Below are 20601 nucleotides of genomic sequence, written 5' to 3' on the forward strand. Positions count from 1 at the left end.
ATTCTAAGACTCTGTGATAACACAGTGCTGGCTCAAGACTGGCCCAACATGAGGTTTTCTATAATCTTAAACATGGGAAGATATTTTTAAAATCAGTTAACAAACAGAACATTGAGAAAAACTCGGTACTGAAAGAAATAAAATCAATAGTGAGCTTTTGACTGAATCTGGCTCCAATCCAGCTGTTAGAACAAGAGGGAACTTCTAAGGTGCAATATATTTATGATTTATTCAGCCAACAGGTTTCAATTACAGTCTTCACCAGGAGCACTGTAAAACCACATGTTCTGTTGCAAAATGACCAGGCAGGCTAAGTAGCTTCTTGAGCACTTTGTTTGATGAAGCACTGAAACGGAAATGCATAGGGCTGAATAAATTAGAATTACCCTTCAGATGTTGTTGGATTCCAACTCTCATCATCCCCAGCCAGCATGGCCAATGATCAGGGATGATGGGATATGTGGTCCACCTACATCTGGAGAGTCAATGGTGCCTTGCCTTCCTTTCTCCTCAATTTTTTTGTTTTTTGTTTATGTTTGTTATAAATTTGGAAAATTTAATTAAATTTTTTGAAAAAAATTAAATTAAATTAGTGAGTCTCTTTTTTATGACATACTTCTCTGAGCATTCATCTCAACTGGCTGGTATTTCACCATTTTGCTGCCCCCAATTCTTTTCAGCCTCGCAAAGAAAGTTTGAGACTCTTTATTGCCGTTTCCAGTGGGTGTATCATGAATATCAGACTCATCAAAGACGCTGTCTTCCTCCGCTGGAGAGAGAAATACAAGCATTGATTCTGCAGCAAAAGGCAACATATCGCACGTGAAACAGTTTGGCAATGAAACTTCATGCACTGATCTTCTATTTCAGTTTTATTGTTTTAAAAATAAAGGTCAAATAATGGCAGACAGCGTAAGTTCTATCACAACAGTATTTCACTGAGCACACAGCAAGTATGCCAACACTACGGTGAGTTGAGAATTAATATGTGATGGGAGGGCCATCTGCTTCCTAGAGCAGTTTGGGAAGGAGAGATCCCTAGTGGTCATTAAGAAAGCTGTTGGAGTTAGCATAGTCAGAAGTGCCGACTCTCTGTTGTATAACATCCCGAAACAACACGTTTTGGTTTCCTTTATAGGAACTGGCCTATCCTTTGGTGGAAGTTTGAGAAAAACTCTGAAATTCCATTTCAAGGTCATAGTCCTGGTACTAAGAGGACTACCACTTCCCTTTGATATAAAGGCCTTCTTGGGTACCAATACCTGAAACTAACAAATGTATCTATATTTCAGTTTTTGTAACACTGTCCAAGCAAGCTGGGTAGCCACTTGCATTCTGGACAGTGTCACAGTTTCTAGCCATGGCACAGTGCAGAGTGACCCAAGCAGCTGCCAGGCAAAGTAGACAGCACTGGACTAAATGGATGGATGTTCTAACACAGTAAAAAGGAGCTTCATCCAACCCCTGTTCCAGCAAACTCAGGTAGGAAAGATGTAACCAATGCACCACTGCCCTCTGAAGCTAGAACAGAAGAACTGGTGGGTGTTTCACTCAATTCGGATGCCACTATCTGTTGCAGCCAGCTTCCCCCACCCCCCTCCAAACTACTAAAGGTCTACAGCAGAAAAGAATAACTTATGGCCCTCCAGACGTTGGTGATCTTACTCCCATCTTCCCTGACCATTGTCCATGCTGACTGGAGATGATGAGAACTAACAAGATCTGGAGAGCAACACATTCCTCACTCCAAAATCATGTTGTTGTTGTTTATAAAAAAAACCTGTTGACCAAGGTTCCATTAAATTCAGATAGCATAACACCTAGCCTAGAAAGGGTCCATGGCGTGTCCTGAATGTGTGAATTCAGTTAGTGACAGATGTTCTTTTATTTTTCCTTCCTTAAAGGCAAGAATTGTGAGGCAAGCAGGCAGACCATGTAAGAAAAGGTACTGCTGCAGGCCAGCATCTATTTTTACTCTTTTTCCACTTTGTCCTCCTAGGAGAGCCTCTGAGGCAAGTCTCCTGTAGATTTTATTAAATGTGACACCAGATCTGCTTGAGGTATCAAGCTTACGGTAATTCTGGTTCTCCCCCCCCCCCTTTTTTTAAAGAAGTTTCGACTTTCCAAATCTCTTCAGGAAATAATGTAAATTAATTGCTGCATTAAATGTCACATTGCAGCTTGTAAAATAAAGAGTGGCATTCGGCCAAGTTTTACTCGGAGTAAATCCACTAAAATTAATGAACATGCATTCACATGGCAGTTTATTCCATTTTCACGATATATCCCAAACTGTTAATTTCCGCATTATATTTGAACTTTCACACAATGTAAAAGCCATTTCCAGAACTATAGCAGAATATGGTAGAGCTGTAGGGGAATACAGCACAGGTTAGCACTCAGTTCCATATTGCTTGCAAACAGATTTTTTTTTTTTTCTGGAAGCAAACAACACAGAAATGAGCACTCAGTTTGCACTGTGTTTCACTATAGTTCCAGAAGTGGCTTTTTCATTGTGTGAAAGCTCAGTGTGGAACTTAACAGTTAGAGAAAAGTAATCAAAATAGAATAAATTGCCTCAGGAATGCAGGCTAAGTTAGGTTTCTTGATTTCAATGGGTCTACTAATAGGAAAACTTAGTTGGAACCCACCTAAGTCATAAACCGTAGCTTAATTCAGTTTCATACTTTGAAATGTTACATATGTCATTTATCTTGCTTGAAATTCTAATCCTTCTTAAGCACTCCTCCTGTAAATTACCGTATTTTTCGCCCCATAGGGCGCACTTTTTCCCCTCCAAAAATGAAGGTGAAATGTGTGTGCGTCCTATTGGGCGAATGCAGGCTTTCGCTGAAGCCTGGAGAGCGAGAGGCATCGGTGCGCACCGACCCCTCTCGCTCTCCAGGCTTCAGGAAGCTATCCGCAAGCCTTGCAAGCCCGGCAGGAGTTCCCACGGGCTCACATGGCTTGCGGGCAGCAGCCTGCAGCCCCGGCGAGTGTCCGCAAGCCTTGTGCGCCCGGCAGGAGGTCCCACCAAGCGCACGAGGCTTGGGGTGGCAGTCTGTCGCCCGAAGCATGGGGAACCCTCCGGAGGGTGCCCTGTGCTTCGGGCAGGTGTGCGCAAGGCTTGGGGCGGCAGCCACGGCGGGGGGGGAATAATTTTTTTTATTCATCCCCCCCCCCAAAATAAACAAGGTGCGTCCTATGGGCCGGTGCGCCCTATAGGACGAAAAATACGGTAGATTGAAAACCCCACAAATATTCTTTATATATGCAGGAGTTCCTTGCGGAACGAACATCTCATTTCCCTTTATGCATATCCATAAGCGCTTCTGAAAGAGGGTAAAGAATCATAGAAATATCATTGGTTCTCTATCTCATGTTGTTCAGAAATGTTATGCATTAGGGCTTTCTCTTTAAATGCTGTTTTTATACTTTTGGTTAAAAGTTGCTAGCAAGAAAGAGAAATGGAGCTTGTGAACCAAGGAAGCAACATTAAGCTTAGGCAACCCGTGTCTTTTATTTTAAAAAAAAACAATGATCTAATTCCTTTCCTATGTGGACTTGAAAGCCTTGTGTACAAGAAATTAGAAAAACACAGTTACAGAAGGCTCTCTTCACATGATTGTGAGCCCTTTACTTTAAGAGTAAGATTTTCGCACAAGGGAGCTCTCCATAGACATTATAATGGACACAGGTAGTTACTCCTCTACCCTGTTCAGCTGAATGTGAGAAAGCTTTCCTTTGCTTTTATTGTGTGACACCTGAAGTACAGCAGGGAATTTGTATTAAATAAGAGCAGTGCTATTTTTCTAGGGAAAGGTGCTGGAACGCACCAGGAACACCTCTCTTGTTCTCTTACAAATGGCAATGGTGCCTACCTGAGAGATGCTGGAACTGAGTTCCAGCTGGAAAAAAGTGTGTTTCCTTACAATTGAAACCATGAGCCACATGGTTAAAATTTGGTAGGGCATTTGAGGGCCAGGAAATCCTCCTTCAGCTGACCCAACTCAGTCCAAGGACAGCTGGCCTCTCAATCTAGGCTAAGCATGCCAGAAAACATTCTCCCTTAATCCATGCCACCCACAGCTTCCTCAGCTTCACATTCACATTTTAATATTATATAATACCTTTTTCCTTCTCACTGTAGCGGCTTATGTTGCTGTTGTCGCTGTACATAGGGCCTGCTGAGGCGTGAGGCTTGCAGCTGTGGTACTGTGCATTTAGAGTGTTGACGGTTATGTGAATGAGATGCAACATGATTTTGCTGATGTCACAATCTCTGTAAGGATACTGTCCAACAAGAAAAATGGAAAAGGTTGTTTTTTTTGTATTGAAAACACCACTGACCTAAACAACACATTATGCAAGTGCAAAAGCGAAGGTTTTGAAACAGAAGAAAACCAAGGACGAAAATGATAGACAAAGTCAACGGGAACCTATAAACATTAAAGGAGATGTGTGATATAGTTAACAGAAGGGCCAGTGCAATATATTACAACAACAGCACACAAAATAATGTGTGGAATACTCTCATATTGTAGCCAAAAACCAGCCACTGAACAGACTAGAAATACAAATTTCCTTGTGAAGCTGAATGTAAGAATGCATTTCAGAGCTGTTGAGATCTGCAGAATTTATCTCACTTCGTAGCTTTATCAAAAACCAACTGAAAGAGGGGGAATCTATCATGGCTAGCAGCTGAAAATGATCCTCTTCCCAAAACATTAGTTATCTTGTAAAAATATATAAATACAGTGGTACCTCGGGTTAAGTACTTAATTTGTTCTGGAAGTCTGTTCTTAACCTGAAACTGTTCTTAACCTGAAGCACCACTTTAGCTAATGGGGCCTCCCGATGCTGCCGCGCCGCCGGAGCACGATTTCTGTTCTTATCCTGAAGCAAAGTTCTTAACCTGAAACAGTGTTTCTGGGTTAACAGAGTCTGTAACCTGAAGCGTATGTAACCTGAGGTACCACTGTACAAGCAACTAAATTAGCTTTATTTGGCAATATAAAATTGCCCTTATTAAATGACATGACTCACCCAAAGTCTAGTTCGCTTTAGTTATTTTATCAAGTATATGGCTCACCTCCAATCTGGTTTACAGTTCCCCTTGACTGCCAGAGGTTTTTGTAACACCACCAAGCTAGTCATGTATTGCTATTATTTTGTGCACCGTTTTCGTCCACAGGCTTCTACACTCTCACTCCACAGCCTGCTGAGCAGCAATAGTTCCATGAGTAAAGCCTTATGGTTCTTGTGACGTTTAATTGATAAGATCCAACATAGCAGAAGCAAGTGTCCATTCATGCAATGGGGCTTCTCCTTCCTCTCCTCCCCCTGCAGCTTCCAAGGGGTGTTGGCAATTTGGGGGGCAAGTAGGGGGCTGGAGAGCAGGGGGGAAGAGACACCAGAAGTCCTGTTGCACAAGCAGATTTCAGTTGTGCAAGTGGATAAAAATCAGTGAACGTTGCTCAATTTTCATCAATGCAGTTGAATATTAAGGGAATATAGTATTAGACACTGGTGAACTACAGGGATAGGAAACAAATAAGAATGCTTTAAATGTAGTGGGGGGTTTTCTATGCATATAACCCTGTCTGTCATCTCACAAAAGCAATGATATTTACTTACTTCTTATTTTAAATATTTCTACACTGCCTCAAAACATTTAGGAGGCTGTTCACTAGTGATGCTTCTTTCGTCATTTGAGAGCCCAACGGAAAACAGTTCCGAGTTAAATAAACCACACAGGACAGGGCTGGAGGTATCAGCCATGCTCTCGATTGCGCCTTTGTCTTTTACCACTATACTTACCCAGGATCCATGCCGGTTGCTGTAGGAAAGACTCAGGCAAGCAACACAGAAGCATTTACCTTATACAGGATGACAAGCAGCGCCTTCAGCCACATCTGCCGAATGTGGGGCTTCAGGGACCAGAGGGAGCAGCGGGGCGGCTGCTGGAAGTAATGCCTGAGCTGAGGGCATGAGCAGTACTTCAGCACCTGAGCCACTAAAGGGAGGAGGTGTTTCCCCAGGTTAATATTATAGTCCATCACCTAGAAATGAACAATTTAGAACATTTACTAAAATTACATTTTTTAGAAAATAATAGCAACAAAGGCATCAGGAAGAAGAAGAAAAACACTGGCAATGATTCAAGAAAATGACTGCAAGCTTTAAATTGGTAGATCAGCAGGTCTCAGAACCAGGGTCCAAATGCAACCCTATCCAGGCCTCTCTTCCTCACTCTTTGGCCTCTTCCCAGGCCACGCCTCTTCTCTCCACGCCAGTGGCAGAGCGTGTATTTATGGTGCCTGGGGCACACATGCTAACAGGGAGTGGGGCACGGAAGGCGAATGAAGCCCACCATGTGCCAGCACAGCCTGCACAGCCAACGCAACACCAGCTCCAAGCTGCTTTGAGAGGCTGGAACAAGCCCAGCCTCGCAAAATTGGCATAGGGCACTGGCTGATCAGATACCAGCTTTGCGAAGTGGCATGGGGAGGGTGGCATGAGAAGGACGCCTTGCACCCTTTGATCTCAGCCCTTCGAGAGCAAACCTGGCACCTTTCTCACGCCACCCTCCCCAAGCTGCTTTGCGAGGCTGGGAACTGATCAGATCCCAGCCTTACAAAGTGCTGCAGGACTGGCACCCAGGACAATCGCCCCGGCAACCCCCTAACCCATGCTATGCCCCTGCCCCAGGCCACACCCCTCACCAGCCTTGCTTCACACCCTCCTTGAGTGTTTTTACTTAGCTGGAATGGGTCCTTGAGCTCTGCTCATGACTCTTGCTTGTGAGTGTGTGTAGAAAGCAGCCTCCTAAAGGAAGATTTGCAGTCACAAGTCTGCCCACTTTTGCCTCTGGCTCCATCTGCCACAGGCTGAAGAAAGGTTCCCTGCCCACCCCATAGTAGAGCAGCCAACAAAAGCTTTAGGCTAGATATGGGAATCCTGTGGCCCACCAGATGCCGTTAGACTCCAGCTCCCATGAGCTCCAGGTAACATAGTCAATGGCAATGGATGATGGGAATTATAGTCCAACAATATGGACTATAATATGGCTGCAGTCATAGGATTGTTGCCTATCACATGATGGTATATGTTTTGACTCCACAGAGTGGGAAGTGACGGAAACAGGATGTTTGTGTTACTGTGTTCCGTGAAGTGGGACTATTGTCCTTTGTTCTTTTTCTCTTTGCTGTCTGATGCTAGAGAGAGAGAGCCATGTTGCAGTGCTCTGTGTATGTTTATATGCAAATAAAGTAGATTAGCCAAAATGCTGAGTTGCTGGGTCTGTCATGCGAACTGCGCAAACTCTGTGGATCCCTAAGTGTGCCAGTGTCGGTTGGCATCGGTTGCTGTGATGTTTGGGCTGAAGAAAGCTTTTGAAGCTTCCAAACAATCGACCAGGAGGGAGGGAACATGCCAGTCAGGCATATGTCTCTGTCAGAGGCCTACTCGAGTGTAAGCCGAACTCCTGACAATGGGTTGCGTGTTTATTGATCAGGAGGAGCCAATTTTAATTGGCGGGGCTGAGTGTTAACGGAAATTCAAAGCTGTGTTCTCATGATCACCTGGAAAATGTCCAGAGAGACAAGCTGCCGTTTTTCTTAGCCTCTTGCATGGTGTCAGAATGGGGAGTCATCTTCCGTGACACTGTCACTTTGATACTTGTCACTTCATAGTTTGCTGCAGGCAATTTCCCCCCTCAAAGCTCGTTGCTTAGCTTGCCCGGACAAAATATGAATCAGCGCTCGCTATGATTGGCAAGTGTTCTTTCACGGACTGAATCTATGTGCCTGCAAATGTGTAGTGATGGGTCCCCAAACGCACACATGGTGCATGTGCCTGGCAGGAAAGCTATTCCAAGTGCAGCCGTTAACTGTAAAAGACCATCAATACACTCGTGGCACTTTTACAGAATTAAAGTACAGGGAAAGTTCTTGCTCCATATACACTCTGGAGTCACATGGGAGAGAAAAGAAGCAAGTGGAAGGAAGAATGAAACAAGAGCTCTAAGGAGGAACATGGTGAAAGGGGAATACACAAAAAAAATATTTTCTCCTTTCTCTCATGACACCAGAACTCATGCACATGCAATGAAGCCGAATGCTGGAAGAATCAGGACAGATAAAAGAAATGATTTCTTCATGCAATGCATCGTTAAACTATGGAACTCGCTCCCATAGGAGGCAGTGATGACCACCAGCTTGGATGGCTTTAAAAGAGGTTTAGGCAAGTTTGTGGGCGAGAGGGCTATCAATGACTGTTGAGAATTCCATTCCACCTTAAGGAACAGGCATGAGATTGTTGCAAGTCACGTGTCTGTTTACATTCCAGCACAGCTTGCTGGGAACTTCTCTCCCAGACGACATGAGAGATGACATGTTCCTTTGTTCTGGTTTATGAAATCTGTAGCTGTAGCATGACTTACGCCTCACGCCTACTTCTGGGTGTGCAGTACACTCTGCTAATTGCGTGCCCTGGCTTTTGAAGTTCGGGTCGCTGATTTACGTCGGAGCACGGGCAGATGGAAGGACACGTCCGAGCTGGGCTTGCCAGCTGGCCTTCTGGCCCCTCTGCATGTCGACAATGACTACCAGCCAAGCTAGCTATGTTCTTCCTCTGCTTCCAGAGGCGTTATGACTTTGAATATCAGTTTCTGGGTATCGCAGGTAAGCAGAGTGTTGTTGCACCCATGCTTGAAGATTTCCCACAGGCATCAGGGTACCCATGGTGAGAACAGGATGCTGAACTAGGTGGTGGTCCATTGGCCTGGTCCAGGAAGCTCTTCTTATGATGGCTTTCAGCTCCCTCTGGGATTAACAGCAGCTTGCCTCTGAATACTCGGTTCTGGGGGACAGCAGTGGGAGAGGGGTGTTGCCTTCACGTCCTGCTTGTGGATTCACCACAGGCACCTGACTGGCCATTGTGTGTGACATGGGGTGTTGACATCAGGACTCTTCTTAGGCCCTCTTACTAACAGCAATCGCCATCTCAACCATAAGGCATTTTATAGAAAACCAACACAGGGAGCAGCATGGGTGTGTTATCTATATTGGGACACTTTTGCCCATATTATGGTCTAGTCCAGAGGTCAGCAACCTTATTGAAGGATGGGCAGGTCGCCGCTCCGTCTGCTGGAGGATGGGCCGGAGTGTGTGCGCATGCGCGCTCTTACGGGTCAGAGGAGCACCCATGAGCGTGTGCACACGCTATTACCGGTGCTCCTCTGATCCGGAAGTGCACTGGAAATAGCATATGTGCATGCACATGGGTGCTTCTCCATCCTGCACGCATGCACACATGCTATTTCCGGTGCACATCAGGGTCAGAGGAGCACCCATGTGCAAAGGTACCATCAAGCTGGAAGTCGGTCCCCACGCCACGCCGGTAAGAGTGGGGGCAGTACAGGAGTTGCCATGGGCCAGTTAGACAAGTCTCGTGGGCGACTACTGGCCCATGGGCCTTAGGTTGCTGACCCCTGCTCTAGCCCACTTGCTTGGTGATGTTCCTTTGCTTAATGGTTAACGTTCCATCCCTGCTAGGACTTAATACTGCCCAGCCTTGACAAGAGATATCCAGGCAGGTCACAGCTACAGTCTCTTTCACAAAAACCTGTCCAACACCACCCTCTGGTGGACCAGCATCCAAATGATATTCAGGTTTATAAGGCATCTCTGTCCCCTTTGAAAACAGCAGCAATATCCAAATGAATGAAACCAGGTTTCTCTGAAGAAGGAACTGAAAAGTTGAACTGACGATTCAAGAGGCTGATAGAAGGCAGGATTCATTCTGCTAGTGGAAACCAGTGCAAGAACACTCAATTGCAATGGGACTTCCCCCCCCCCATCTCCCTGCTCCCCCAGATCTGCTCCAGAACTTTGTGCAAGAGGAGGAGAAGGGAGGTTGTTCCATCTGGCAGGCAGAAACTCCTGCGCTGATGGAACCATCTTCTGAGCATTACATTGAACTCCACCCTGTCTCCAACCACATTTTTGTCTCTCTCTTGCAAATTCTGCTTTGTGAAATGAACACCGTCATCCTTTATAAGACCTACGGTGCTTCCAGACAGTGGGTTTACTTGCAAACTGCTTGTTGTGTTATCGCAAACAGTTTACTGGCAACAGGGCATAGGAAAATCAGTGCCAAAATTTCCCATGGTTTTCTGTGGAACAGTCTTCCAGGCTTAACATATTTTCCAGGAAAGGTTCAGAGCATTGCCTTGGTAGCTTGGGAGCTGAGATATGAAGTAGGCTTCATTTGATGTGGTTATAACATCCCTCCAAAACACCAGTACCACCTTTTTTCAACAGCCTTTATTACTTGCCTGATCAGAGGAGGAAGGGGCTGACTGATTCTGTGTTGCCCAGGGGCCACAGAAACCTGGAGCTGGCCTTGAAGTCATGAACAGGTAATCCAGTGGCTTGCACCAAAATAATAATAATAATAAATGCAGGGAATTGGACACGGAATATAAAGCTGACTTACTTGAGCGATCCCCGCAATAAAAGCATTGAAGCATGTTGAAATGCGCATTTTTTGAGGAGCGATCATGAAGCATCCTTCCTGCTGATCATAGCCCATTAAGACATACAGGTGGCGCTTGACCGTATTGAAGGCTTTAGCACTGCTGATGTCCGACTCTGCACTGCTCTCATCCTTGGCCATGAACTTCATCAACACTGTGATGAGCTGGTGGACAGTCTGATGGTCAATGCCAGCGTCCTCTGGGAGGAGGTCCTTTATGGTGGTGTCATTCTCTGGAGAAGGCTGCCCTATTAGCACAGAAAAAGAACACATTGCAATGCATAGATGGCTGATGGGACAAGGGAGATGTAAACTAAACATCCCTCCTGAAGGAGTCTTGGCATGTTCCTGGGATGTCTATAGGCATAGAGGCTTGGGAGTAAAGCAGCGATGCTTGCAATAAGTTACCGTAACCAATGGGGAGTGATAGAGAGGCAGAAATAAATAAATAAATAAATTATACCCCACTCATCTGGCTGGGTTTCCCCAGCCACTGTGGGTGGATTACAGCACATAAAAATTGTAAAACGTTCGACATTAAAAATTTCCCAATACAGGGTTGCCTTCAGATGTTTTCTAAAAGTCAGATACAGTCATATCTTGGTTCTTGAACGGAATGTTGGACTTTCAGAACTGTTTGAAAACCAAAACGCGGCTTCTGATTGGCTGCTGGAGCAGCCAATTGGAAGCCACGGAAGCAGCGCTGGATGTTCGGCTTCGGGAAAAAGTTACCAGTGAACAATACTTCATTGCTGAGGGTTGGACTAGAAGACCCATGGGGTCCCTTCCAACTCTACAATCCTATGGGTCTATTCTTCTAAATCACTGTCTAGATGCTAAACATGATCATTGTGTGGACTGGACTGAACCACACCTCCTTCTCACACTAAAAATATCTGAATATTTGCATAAATGTTCCTCTCTTGTCCTGGAACCAATCATGTACTGTACACAAACGCAGCATGTACCTTGAGTTTGTTCTGGTGTCCCACCAAGTGCTGGAGCAGATTGCTCATGCCTCATCAGCCTATTAGCTAAATAAAAATAAAAATATAGGCCTGTTAATATTAGATGAAAGACAGTCTCTCTGCAGCCACACCCATAACTCAGTGACAGGGCACATGTTGGAACTATTACTGAAAAAACAAAGAGTTTCAGCTCAGTCAGTAGAGCATGAGACTCTCGTGGGTTCGAATCCCATGCTGGGGAAACGATTCCTGCATTGCAGGGAGCTGGACTAGATTGCCTTCGTGGTCCCTTCCAACTCTTCAGTTCTAGGTACATAGGATGTATGCGCTTAATAAAGGTAAAGGGTAAAGGGACCCCTGACCATTAGGTCCAATCGTGACCGACTCTGGGGTTGCGGCACTCATCTCTCTTTATTGGCCGAGGGAGCCAGCGTTTGTCCGCAGACAGCTTCCGGGTCATGTGGCCAGCATGACTAAGCTGCTTCTGGCGAACCAGAGAAGCACACGGATACGCCGTTTACCTTCCCGCCAGAGCGGTACCTATTTATCTACTTGCACTTTGACCTGCTTTCGAACTGCTAAGTGGGCAGGAGCAGGGACCAAGCAACGGGAGCTCACTCCGTAGTCAGGATTCGAACCGCCGACCTTCTGATCGGCAAGTCCTAGGCTCTGTGGCTTAACCCACAGCGCCATCTGTGTCAGAAACATCTAGGACATCATCAGTTGCCAAAATGTGGTTCAAGCTTCCTTCAGGTGGTCCACAAAGTGTCTATGGATTTGTGGTTGAAGACAAAAGATGACGCATCAATCATATTAAACATTCATATTGATCTTTAACTGTTTTTTTACTACTTCTTTAATTTTTACATTGCATTACAATTTGATATCTATCGAGTTCAAACTGCAATACAGTAAAACATACTATATAAGAAATGAAACGGAACAAGAAAAACACAAGAAAAAAATCATAGCACCTTACAATAGCTACAAATAGGCAGGAACATCAGTACAGTGGTGCCTCGCAAGACGAAAAGAATCCGTTCTGTGATTCTCTTCGTCTAGCGGTTTTTTCGTCTTGCGAAGCAAGCCCATTGACGGATTAGCGGATTAGCGCTATTAGCGGCTTTTAGCGGCTTTTAGCGGCTTATCTGCTGATCGGATCAGCTGATAAGCGGCTTAGCGGCTTAGAAAAAGGGGGGGAAAGGGGAAAAAACCAGCAGGAACTCGCAAGACATTGTCGTCTTGCGAAGCAAGCCCGTAGGAAATTCGTTTTGCGAAGCACCTCCAAAACGGAAAACTCTTTCGTCTAGCGAGTTTTCCGTCTTGCGAGGCATTCGTCTTGCGGGGCACCACTGTAAGTGGTCTGCTAAATACCTCAGCAACTTTCAAGTGGTCTGTGCGGGAAGGGGAGTTTGGGAACCAATGTAGCAGATTATATTTCATATGATGTCCCATATATTATTAACAATACTTTGTGGAACATGCTGTGGAGTGTTCTAATAACAAGAGTTAAAAGAATTAATTAGTCAGTATTCCTTTTTGTCAAAATTTCTGTCTTATACCTATTGGAGTAATGTTTACATCCATCTGAAAGAGAAACCTATTCAGACATGAATGAAAACCAGTCTCCACCTAGAAGCAATTTGGTAACAGATTTGAATTAAGAAAGGAGAATGAAGGAGAGACAATACTCAACGGATTTTGCTTGTAAGGGTTTCTGGGAGAGAAAGTGCCCTCTTGGATTCCACCGGGCCCTTCACGCTGTCTCTCAAAGAGCGCACGCTCTTCTGTCGATTCCGGGCAAACCGAGCTCTCTTGATTTTCCACATTGCTGTATCGCTTAAGTTGGCAACATTCGTCCGGACAGCCGTAATCGCTTTTTGAATAGAATGAAACAAGTCAAGTTTAATTTCTTGGCACGTTCCAGACCAAATTGTTCCAAGGGAACCCCACACCTTCAAAGCACCATGGGCATCTCATTGCAAAAGAAGGATTTCGGATTGTCAGCCCCACTCCTTCGGCAGATGAGTACAGACAGATAGTAAATGTGGAGTTCAGATGTACCGCACCCAACATCTGCACAAACCAGTGGCGTAGCGTGGGGGGTGCAGGGGGGGCCGGCCGCACCGGGCGCAACATCTGGGGGTTAGGGTTAGGGGGCGCAAATCCACGGGTTAGGGGGCGCAAATTACTTGCCTTGCCCCGGGTGCTGACAACCCACGCTACGCCACTGGCACAAACAACTTTATCTGATACAGGAAACCAGTTCAGATATTATGATCCCACAAAAAATCAGTCATTTTCAGCAAAGCTATCATGGTTTGTAACCAGAATTTTCTATGATGATGATGATGATTACTACTACTACTACTACTATTAGTATTTTATACTCCACCCATCTGACTGGGTTGCCCCAGCCACCACTTGAGTGGCTTCCAACAAAATATAAAAAAACACAACAGAACATCACATATTAAAACATCATACCAGAGGCAGTCTGCAGAAAATCTAAACAATTATGTTTCCGGTTGTGATGTAAATATAATAGTGAACTGAATCACTGAACATTTCAGGTATCTCATGGAACACCTTTTGATGCCCACAGGCCATCAGCTTTTCAAATTTTTTATTATCCAGTCATTTTGACGATTCTCTGTATTTTTTAAAGTGGAGTTTTATGTTTCAATGTTGTACTCCACCTCAATCTTTTATGATACAGCCGTATAAAAATACTTTTATAACTAACTTTATAAATATATAAAAGGGTTATATGCGCAAGATCCTGGTTTCATACATTAATTTAGAGGGAGTTCTTAAACCGGAGTTTGCTCATCCAGATTTCATGACTGATAAACCATGGTTTATGAACCAGGCCACTCCCTCTGTTTGTCTGGTTTTTAAGAACTTTTGGGGCAGAGAATTTCACTCCCATAAGGCAGTTCCCATAAAGGCAGAGCTGTACTTCTGGAGTCATCAACAAATTTAACAGGTGTTCTTGGGAACTGTTCCCTCACCAATGAAGCAGAACATATAGCAGGCCTTCTTGTTGCAAACATGGGGCCTTCTAACCCCATGTTTGTAACAAGAAGGCCTTATAAAGGTGAGGAACATTTAACGGTGACAATATTATCCCCTCCACATAAACACCCACCCACACCAAAATGTCACATCGGGAAGTGACACTTACTCGTTGGGAATGGGAATTCCTTGTTGCAATCCAGGTGGAGCTGTGCCTCGAGAGAGAGGGTTTCAAACCTATTCACAAAGAATTCCCAGCTCAATGCCGGAATGTCTTGCTTGAGGAAATGAAGAAGCAAAAGCTTGCTGAGGATGGTGGGCCTGTCCTTGACGACAGTATCAAACTGGAAATCAAGGCAAAGGCAAAGGCCCTAGAGAGGAGAAATGAAAAAGCAAAGGTAAAACACACACACATTAATTGTGGTGTCACTAGGGCTTACACACACCTTCCCCAGCCACTACAATTAGGCTTCAAAAAAGCCTTAGATCATAGGATTGTAGAGTTGGAAGGGACCATGAGGATCATCTAATCCAGCCTTTCTCAACCTGTGGATCCCCAGATGTTGTTGAACTACAACTCCCATCACCCCTAGCTAGCAAGGCCAGAGCTCAGGGATGATGGGAGTTGTAGTCCAACAACATCTGGAGACCCACAGGTTGAGAACCGCCAACCCACTGTGGTGCAGAAATATTTTGCCCAACATGGGGTTCAAACCCACAACCCTGAGATTAAGAGTCTCCTGCTCTACCAACTGAGCTATCCCAGCTCCTTCTAAATTGAAGGTTACTTTTGAACCTAATTTCAAGGGGAGAGGGAGGCAGAGGCACACAACCTTGTGGGCCTCTGCAGGTGCAGGTGCAGGCATTGTGTGGGCAACCCATGGCCTAGATCTACTCCTGGTCTCTGCCGTGGGACCTAACAGCCCAAACACATCATAGGAAATCAGCTGGGGCAGCTTCTCCCCCACCACTTCCTACAAACCATTTATCCAACCTTACAATCTTTCTGCATCATTCCTAGCCACCCCTTTTACTCCCATACAATTGTCCTCTCACTGGCCCTTCCTCCCCTTCCTGCCTCCCTTTCCTCAACTTTCTCTGCTGCTTATAATGCTTCCACACACCCTTTTGGTATATGGGGGCTTAATTCCAGGCAGGTGGCATGGGCAGGGAGCCAAGCTGCTTTGACACAGCTCACCACAGGTGACAAAAATGCTATTCCTCCCCATAGGATGGAATAATATCTCGCAATTTCATCAAGAACGTTGAGAGATTGCGCTAATGGGTTGAACTGCATCTTTGACATGTTTGCCCCTAGCAAGAAAGCAAACTCAGAAAAAAGCATAATAATAATAATAATTTATTTATACCCCACCCATTGGCTAGGCTTCCCCAGCCACTCTGGGCGGCTTCCAGCAAAACATTAAAATACAGTAATCCATCAAACATTAAAAGCTTCCCTAAACAGGGCTGCCTTCAGATGTCTTCTAAAAGTCTGGTAGTTATTGTTCTCTTTGACATTTGGTGGGAGGGCGTTCCACAGGGCGGGTGCCACTACCGAGAAAGCCCTTAGCCTGGTTCCCTGTAACTTGGCTTCTCGCAGTGAGGGAACCTCCAGAAGGTGCTGGACCTCAGTGTCCAGGTAGAACAATGGGGGTGGAGACGCTCCTTCAGATATACTGGACCGAGGCCGCTTAGGGCTTTAAAGGTCAGCACCAACACTTTGAATTGTGCTCGGAAAACGCGAACACTTCCGTTTGGTATATTGCTGGGTTTGACCATGTTTCCTTTGCCACCTACCTGCAGAGCTGGCCTCTTAATGGTATCTAGCAACAGGCCTGCTCTGGTAGCCACAGCTGGGTTGACATCCTCAACAGCAGTCAGGAAGCAGCAAAAGGCATGTGCTAAGGAATACTTCAGCAAGTGGTTTTTGGTCACGGAGTGAATATCCAGGAACCGACACAACACAGCTACTTTCTCCACTGCAGCAGACAGCAAAGTCCCAAGATAAAAGAAAAGAACACATTAATCAGACATTAAGAACATAAATATCTTGCTGGCTCAGGTCAGCGGCCCATCTAGTCCACTATCCTGTACTCACAGTGGCCAACCAGATGCCGATGGGAAGTTTTGTGAGAAAACACCCATGAAAGAAGACCCACATTTTCCGTTCACTTCCAGGTCCCTTTTCAGCTTTGGGTAGAAAGGTTTGTCAGAAACATTTTGGATGTTGTAACTAACATATAGTCATTGTGCCAGTCAGTTCCGGGTCAAAGTGGGTCTTTGGCTAGCTAAATGTTCCATCGTTTCATCGTAGCAGAAAGTGCGAGAGGTTCAGCAAGCAATAGGGCACTGGAAAGGTGTAATCCTGGGTTTCTGGCACCAATTTACAACCAGAAAAATAGGTGGGCTTTAGAGTAAGGCGACGCGGGTGGCGCTGTGGGTAAAACCTCAGTGCCTAGGACTTGCCGATCGCATGGTCGGCGGTTCAAATCCCCGTGGTGGGGTGAGCTCCCGTCGTTCGGTCCCAGCTCCTGCCCACCTAGCAGTTCGAAAGCACCCTTAAGTGCAAGTAGATAAATAGGTACCGCTTTATAGTGGGAAGGTAAACGGCGTTTCCATGTGCTGCTCTGGTGCCGGTTCGCTAGAGCAGCTTCGTCATGCTGGCCACGTGACCCGGAAGTGTCAGCGGACAGCGCTGGCTCCCGGCCTCTAGAGTGAGATGAGCGCACAACCCTAGAGTCTGTCAAGACTGGCCCGTACGGGCAGGGGTACCTTTACCTTTTTAGAGTAAGGAGAGACACCACAGCCAGCTGCTTTTTGTATTTTCTAATGCAATAAATATCTGGAAATATGTAGGTTTGTTTCATTTCCTTTGCTTAAAACTCACATTTTCCCCCATTCAGTTCATGACAAAAGACTTGGCAATAAATGGCTGGCATTTGTTATTCACATTGGGGGGGATTAACCATTTTTGGCCCAGGTGCCACATTGACCACTGCACAACCCAATTATTTTTAGTTGTATTGCTTTCTTGCTCTGTTGTTTGCTGGCCAACAAGGAAGTGCAAAAATAGAAATGGTATAAACAGAAACAACAACATCCCTGGCCATTGGCCATGCTAACCGGGGCTTCTGGGAGTTGTAGTCCAAAGGTTCTAGAGGGCCACAGATTCCACACTTACATCTTTTTTTAATGTTAAAATCTTACCTGCTTCAAACCTTATCTTCCAGTCTTTGCTGTTGAAGTTGCTATTGATGATGGTCCAGAAAATATCAGCTCCATGTGGGAGAGACAGAGCATGAAGAAGGAGGGGCACCGCCAGCGAAGAAAGCTGGGAGAATTCCGATTTGACAACTCTCCATAAGCTGGAGAAGAGAGAGAGAGGTGACGCAAGCAAATCAGCTTGCAATCTGTTTATCTTCCCAACTTCACAAAATGGTTGCATTACTTTGCTGAGAGCACAATGGAAACAGCTGCTCCAGGAACTTCTTACTCCTCCCTGGAGAGCCAGAGAACCCAGTTCCAGCACTGTGTTCCCTCAAGGAGATGCAGGGAGAAATTATCTTCCCACCACACCCAGATGTACCACTATCCTGCCACTCAAATGGCAGGTTTAAAATAGGAGTGATAAGCAAATGATGTGTGCTAACATTGTCTCCTATATACAGGGTAGCTCAGTCGGACCTCCTATGGTCTTCAACAACCCAACTGGTATTCAGAATTATACAGCATGTGAATTTAATGAACTCAGTGGTTTCCCTCCACAAACCACTAGTTTGAATCTAACAATGGACTTGAAACAGGGATGGGGTGAAGGCCTTCCTGATGTTCTAGGATTACAACTCCTACCACCCCTGAGCATTAGCCATGCTGGCAGGGGATGATGGGAGTTGGAGTCCACCAACAGCGGAACCTCAGGAGGTTCTGGGCTCTCCTTCCTTGGAGGTTTTTAAGCAGAGGTTGGATGGTCATCTGTCATGGATGCTTTAGCTTAGATTCCTGCATTGCAGGGGGTTGGATTAGATGACTCTTGGGTCCCTTCCAACCCTACGATTCTATGATCCTGTGAACATCAAGAGGTCTACAGGTTCCCCAATGCAGATTTAAAAGAAACACTTAGTAGTTTGTTACCTGTCACCCATAACTGATTGGCTTTAGACCAGTCTTCCCTGACATTGGTCCTCCATATGTTTTGAACTACAGCACCCATCATGCCTGACCACTGGCCATGTTGCCTGGGGCTGATGGAAGTTGCAGTCCAAAACACCTGGTTGCTGCTTTAGCCTACAAGCTTGCACTAGCTTCATATAAAGTATCAACACTTCTCTTGGGCGAAAATAGTATACCTGGCAATCAGCATATGATCCTGAACGTAGGCTAGGAACTGTGGGTAGTCCTTCCTTGCAATATATAAACACTCTCCGTGAAGGCAGAGAATCTTCAAGCAGTTGAGCATGTTAAATAGAATATCTGGCTCTTCAAACCGTGCCATTTCCTTTGCCAAATTTAGAAACAAGCAGACAAAATACCATGCAATTAATCAGAAACACCAAGCAGAAGTAATAAGACCAGAGCACTTGGTACTATAATTCTGAGCTAAAGCAGAACTGCATCAATTGAACCATGAACTAATATTAACATAAATAGCAATAGAGACTCAGGGCAATTTAAGCTGCATGTATGTTAATACTTTCTGGGAGATTGTCTGTGCTTGTGACTACTGAAAACCAGTGAACATTATTAAAAGAAAAGCACACACACTTTCAGGGAGAAATACAATATCAGCATACAAGTGGAACAAACTTCTACTTACATAATGAGGTTTCATTTTTGTCATTCCCGCCCCTCCTTCTGCACCCGAAATCTTCTCCAGTGGGTTGGGGGACCTCTTTATCTTACTTCCCCCCTCCACTTAAAGAGTTTATCAAAATGATCAAACAAATGGTGCCCCACAGTTTACCAGTCGCAAAATCATTATTCAATGGGAGTGTCTTATCAAGAGGCCACTTTATGACATAATCAAATCCACAAATAATTTTTTTTTAAGTTAAACTTTACCTGCAATATTGTATAGATAAGTTTCAGTGTCACTGGAAGCTGCTGGTAACAAAATTTCCTCTCAGTGTCATTTTTGATGGCTGCTATAAAAAAGGCATATGCAAAGGTTCACAGACAATTTTGTAAAAAGAAAGAAAGAAAAAACCCACAGTTCCCATATATCAGCAGCAGTTATGATCTCTTGTAAAATAAACCGGCAAAAATTAAAAGCAAGGTGAAACATCCAAATTTCTAAGGCCTGTTTAGAAAACAGTCAGTGAGGGAGACAGGCATAGTTCCAGCAGGAAAGCATTTTGTAAGGCTAGAACCAGCACAAAATAGGCCCTGTCACTCATGTTCATCAACCTGACAGATCATATCCATCCGTCAAGACTTTTGTGCCTGATCTTAGGGTCTACAATAAACACACAAGATGTAACCGGCTGTGTTCTTAGATAAATAAGGTATACTATTCAATGTGCTTTAACTACTGATGAAGCCCAGGGAGGCAAAACAAGGCCAGTAGCCTTGTCTAGACTCTGTGAAAGGATTTTGTGGAACTGTAACAACCTTCCATGTGGATTGTTTGGACTTTATGAACAGACAGGTGGAAGAGACACCATTACACGGATGGACCTCATGCATGAACTGACTAGAGAATGATCTGATCCACTGGGTCTTCTGCTTTGTTCGTTTGTTGAACTTTATGAGTTACTTCTGTTGAAATTTGATACAATGAATAGTATACCTTATTTATCTAAGAACACAGTCTCGTGTGTTTATTGAGGATGCTTTACGTGACCAAAGGTTTGTTTGTTGTTGTGATCTTAGGGCCTAGGCAGGTTCGTACAGGGGGTCTTTCAAATAACCTGGTGCAAAGCCATTTAGGGCTCTAAATGTAATCACCGGCACATTAAACTGAACCCAGAAACACACTGGCAACCAGTGTAGCAGATATAAAATTGGTGTTATATGTTCAGATTGCCTAGGCCCCACAAGCAACTGTGCTGTTTGTATTTGTGGGGGCCAAATGTTT

The 20601-nt window shown here is 44.9% G+C and overlaps 2 protein-coding genes across 10 annotated transcripts in view; both read right to left on the reverse strand.

The window, feature by feature from the left end:
- LOC310706715 (endogenous retrovirus group 3 member 1 Env polyprotein-like) overlaps positions 1-20601 on the reverse strand; it is an 874531-nt gene that overhangs the window by 288068 nt on the left and 565862 nt on the right. The window lies entirely within an intron of this gene.
- UNC79 (unc-79 homolog, NALCN channel complex subunit) overlaps positions 1-20601 on the reverse strand; it is a 131344-nt gene that overhangs the window by 53637 nt on the left and 57106 nt on the right. For 8 of the 9 annotated variants that reach the window (XM_083500580.1, XM_083500577.1, XM_083500578.1 and 5 more), the window contains 11 exons: positions 19587-19669; positions 18875-19023; positions 17736-17893; positions 16326-16507; positions 14695-14896; positions 13204-13383; positions 11508-11573; positions 10501-10787; positions 5880-6062; positions 4131-4293; positions 617-769 (listed from right to left, as the gene is read on the reverse strand). In XM_083500580.1, the coding sequence (XP_083356706.1) occupies positions 617-769; positions 4131-4293; positions 5880-6062; positions 10501-10787; positions 11508-11573; positions 13204-13383; positions 14695-14896; positions 16326-16507; positions 17736-17893; positions 18875-19023; positions 19587-19669 (1806 nt within the window). The remainder of the gene's footprint in view (positions 1-616; positions 770-4130; positions 4294-5879; positions 6063-10500; positions 10788-11507; positions 11574-13203; positions 13384-14694; positions 14897-16325; positions 16508-17735; positions 17894-18874; positions 19024-19586; positions 19670-20601) is intronic. The other variant, XM_083500574.1, reaches the window with a different exon arrangement.

The sequence above is a fragment of the Podarcis liolepis genome (genome assembly GCF_965112155.1).
Source record: "Podarcis liolepis genome assembly, chromosome: 1".
Lineage (NCBI taxonomy): Eukaryota > Metazoa > Chordata > Lepidosauria > Squamata > Lacertidae > Podarcis > Podarcis liolepis.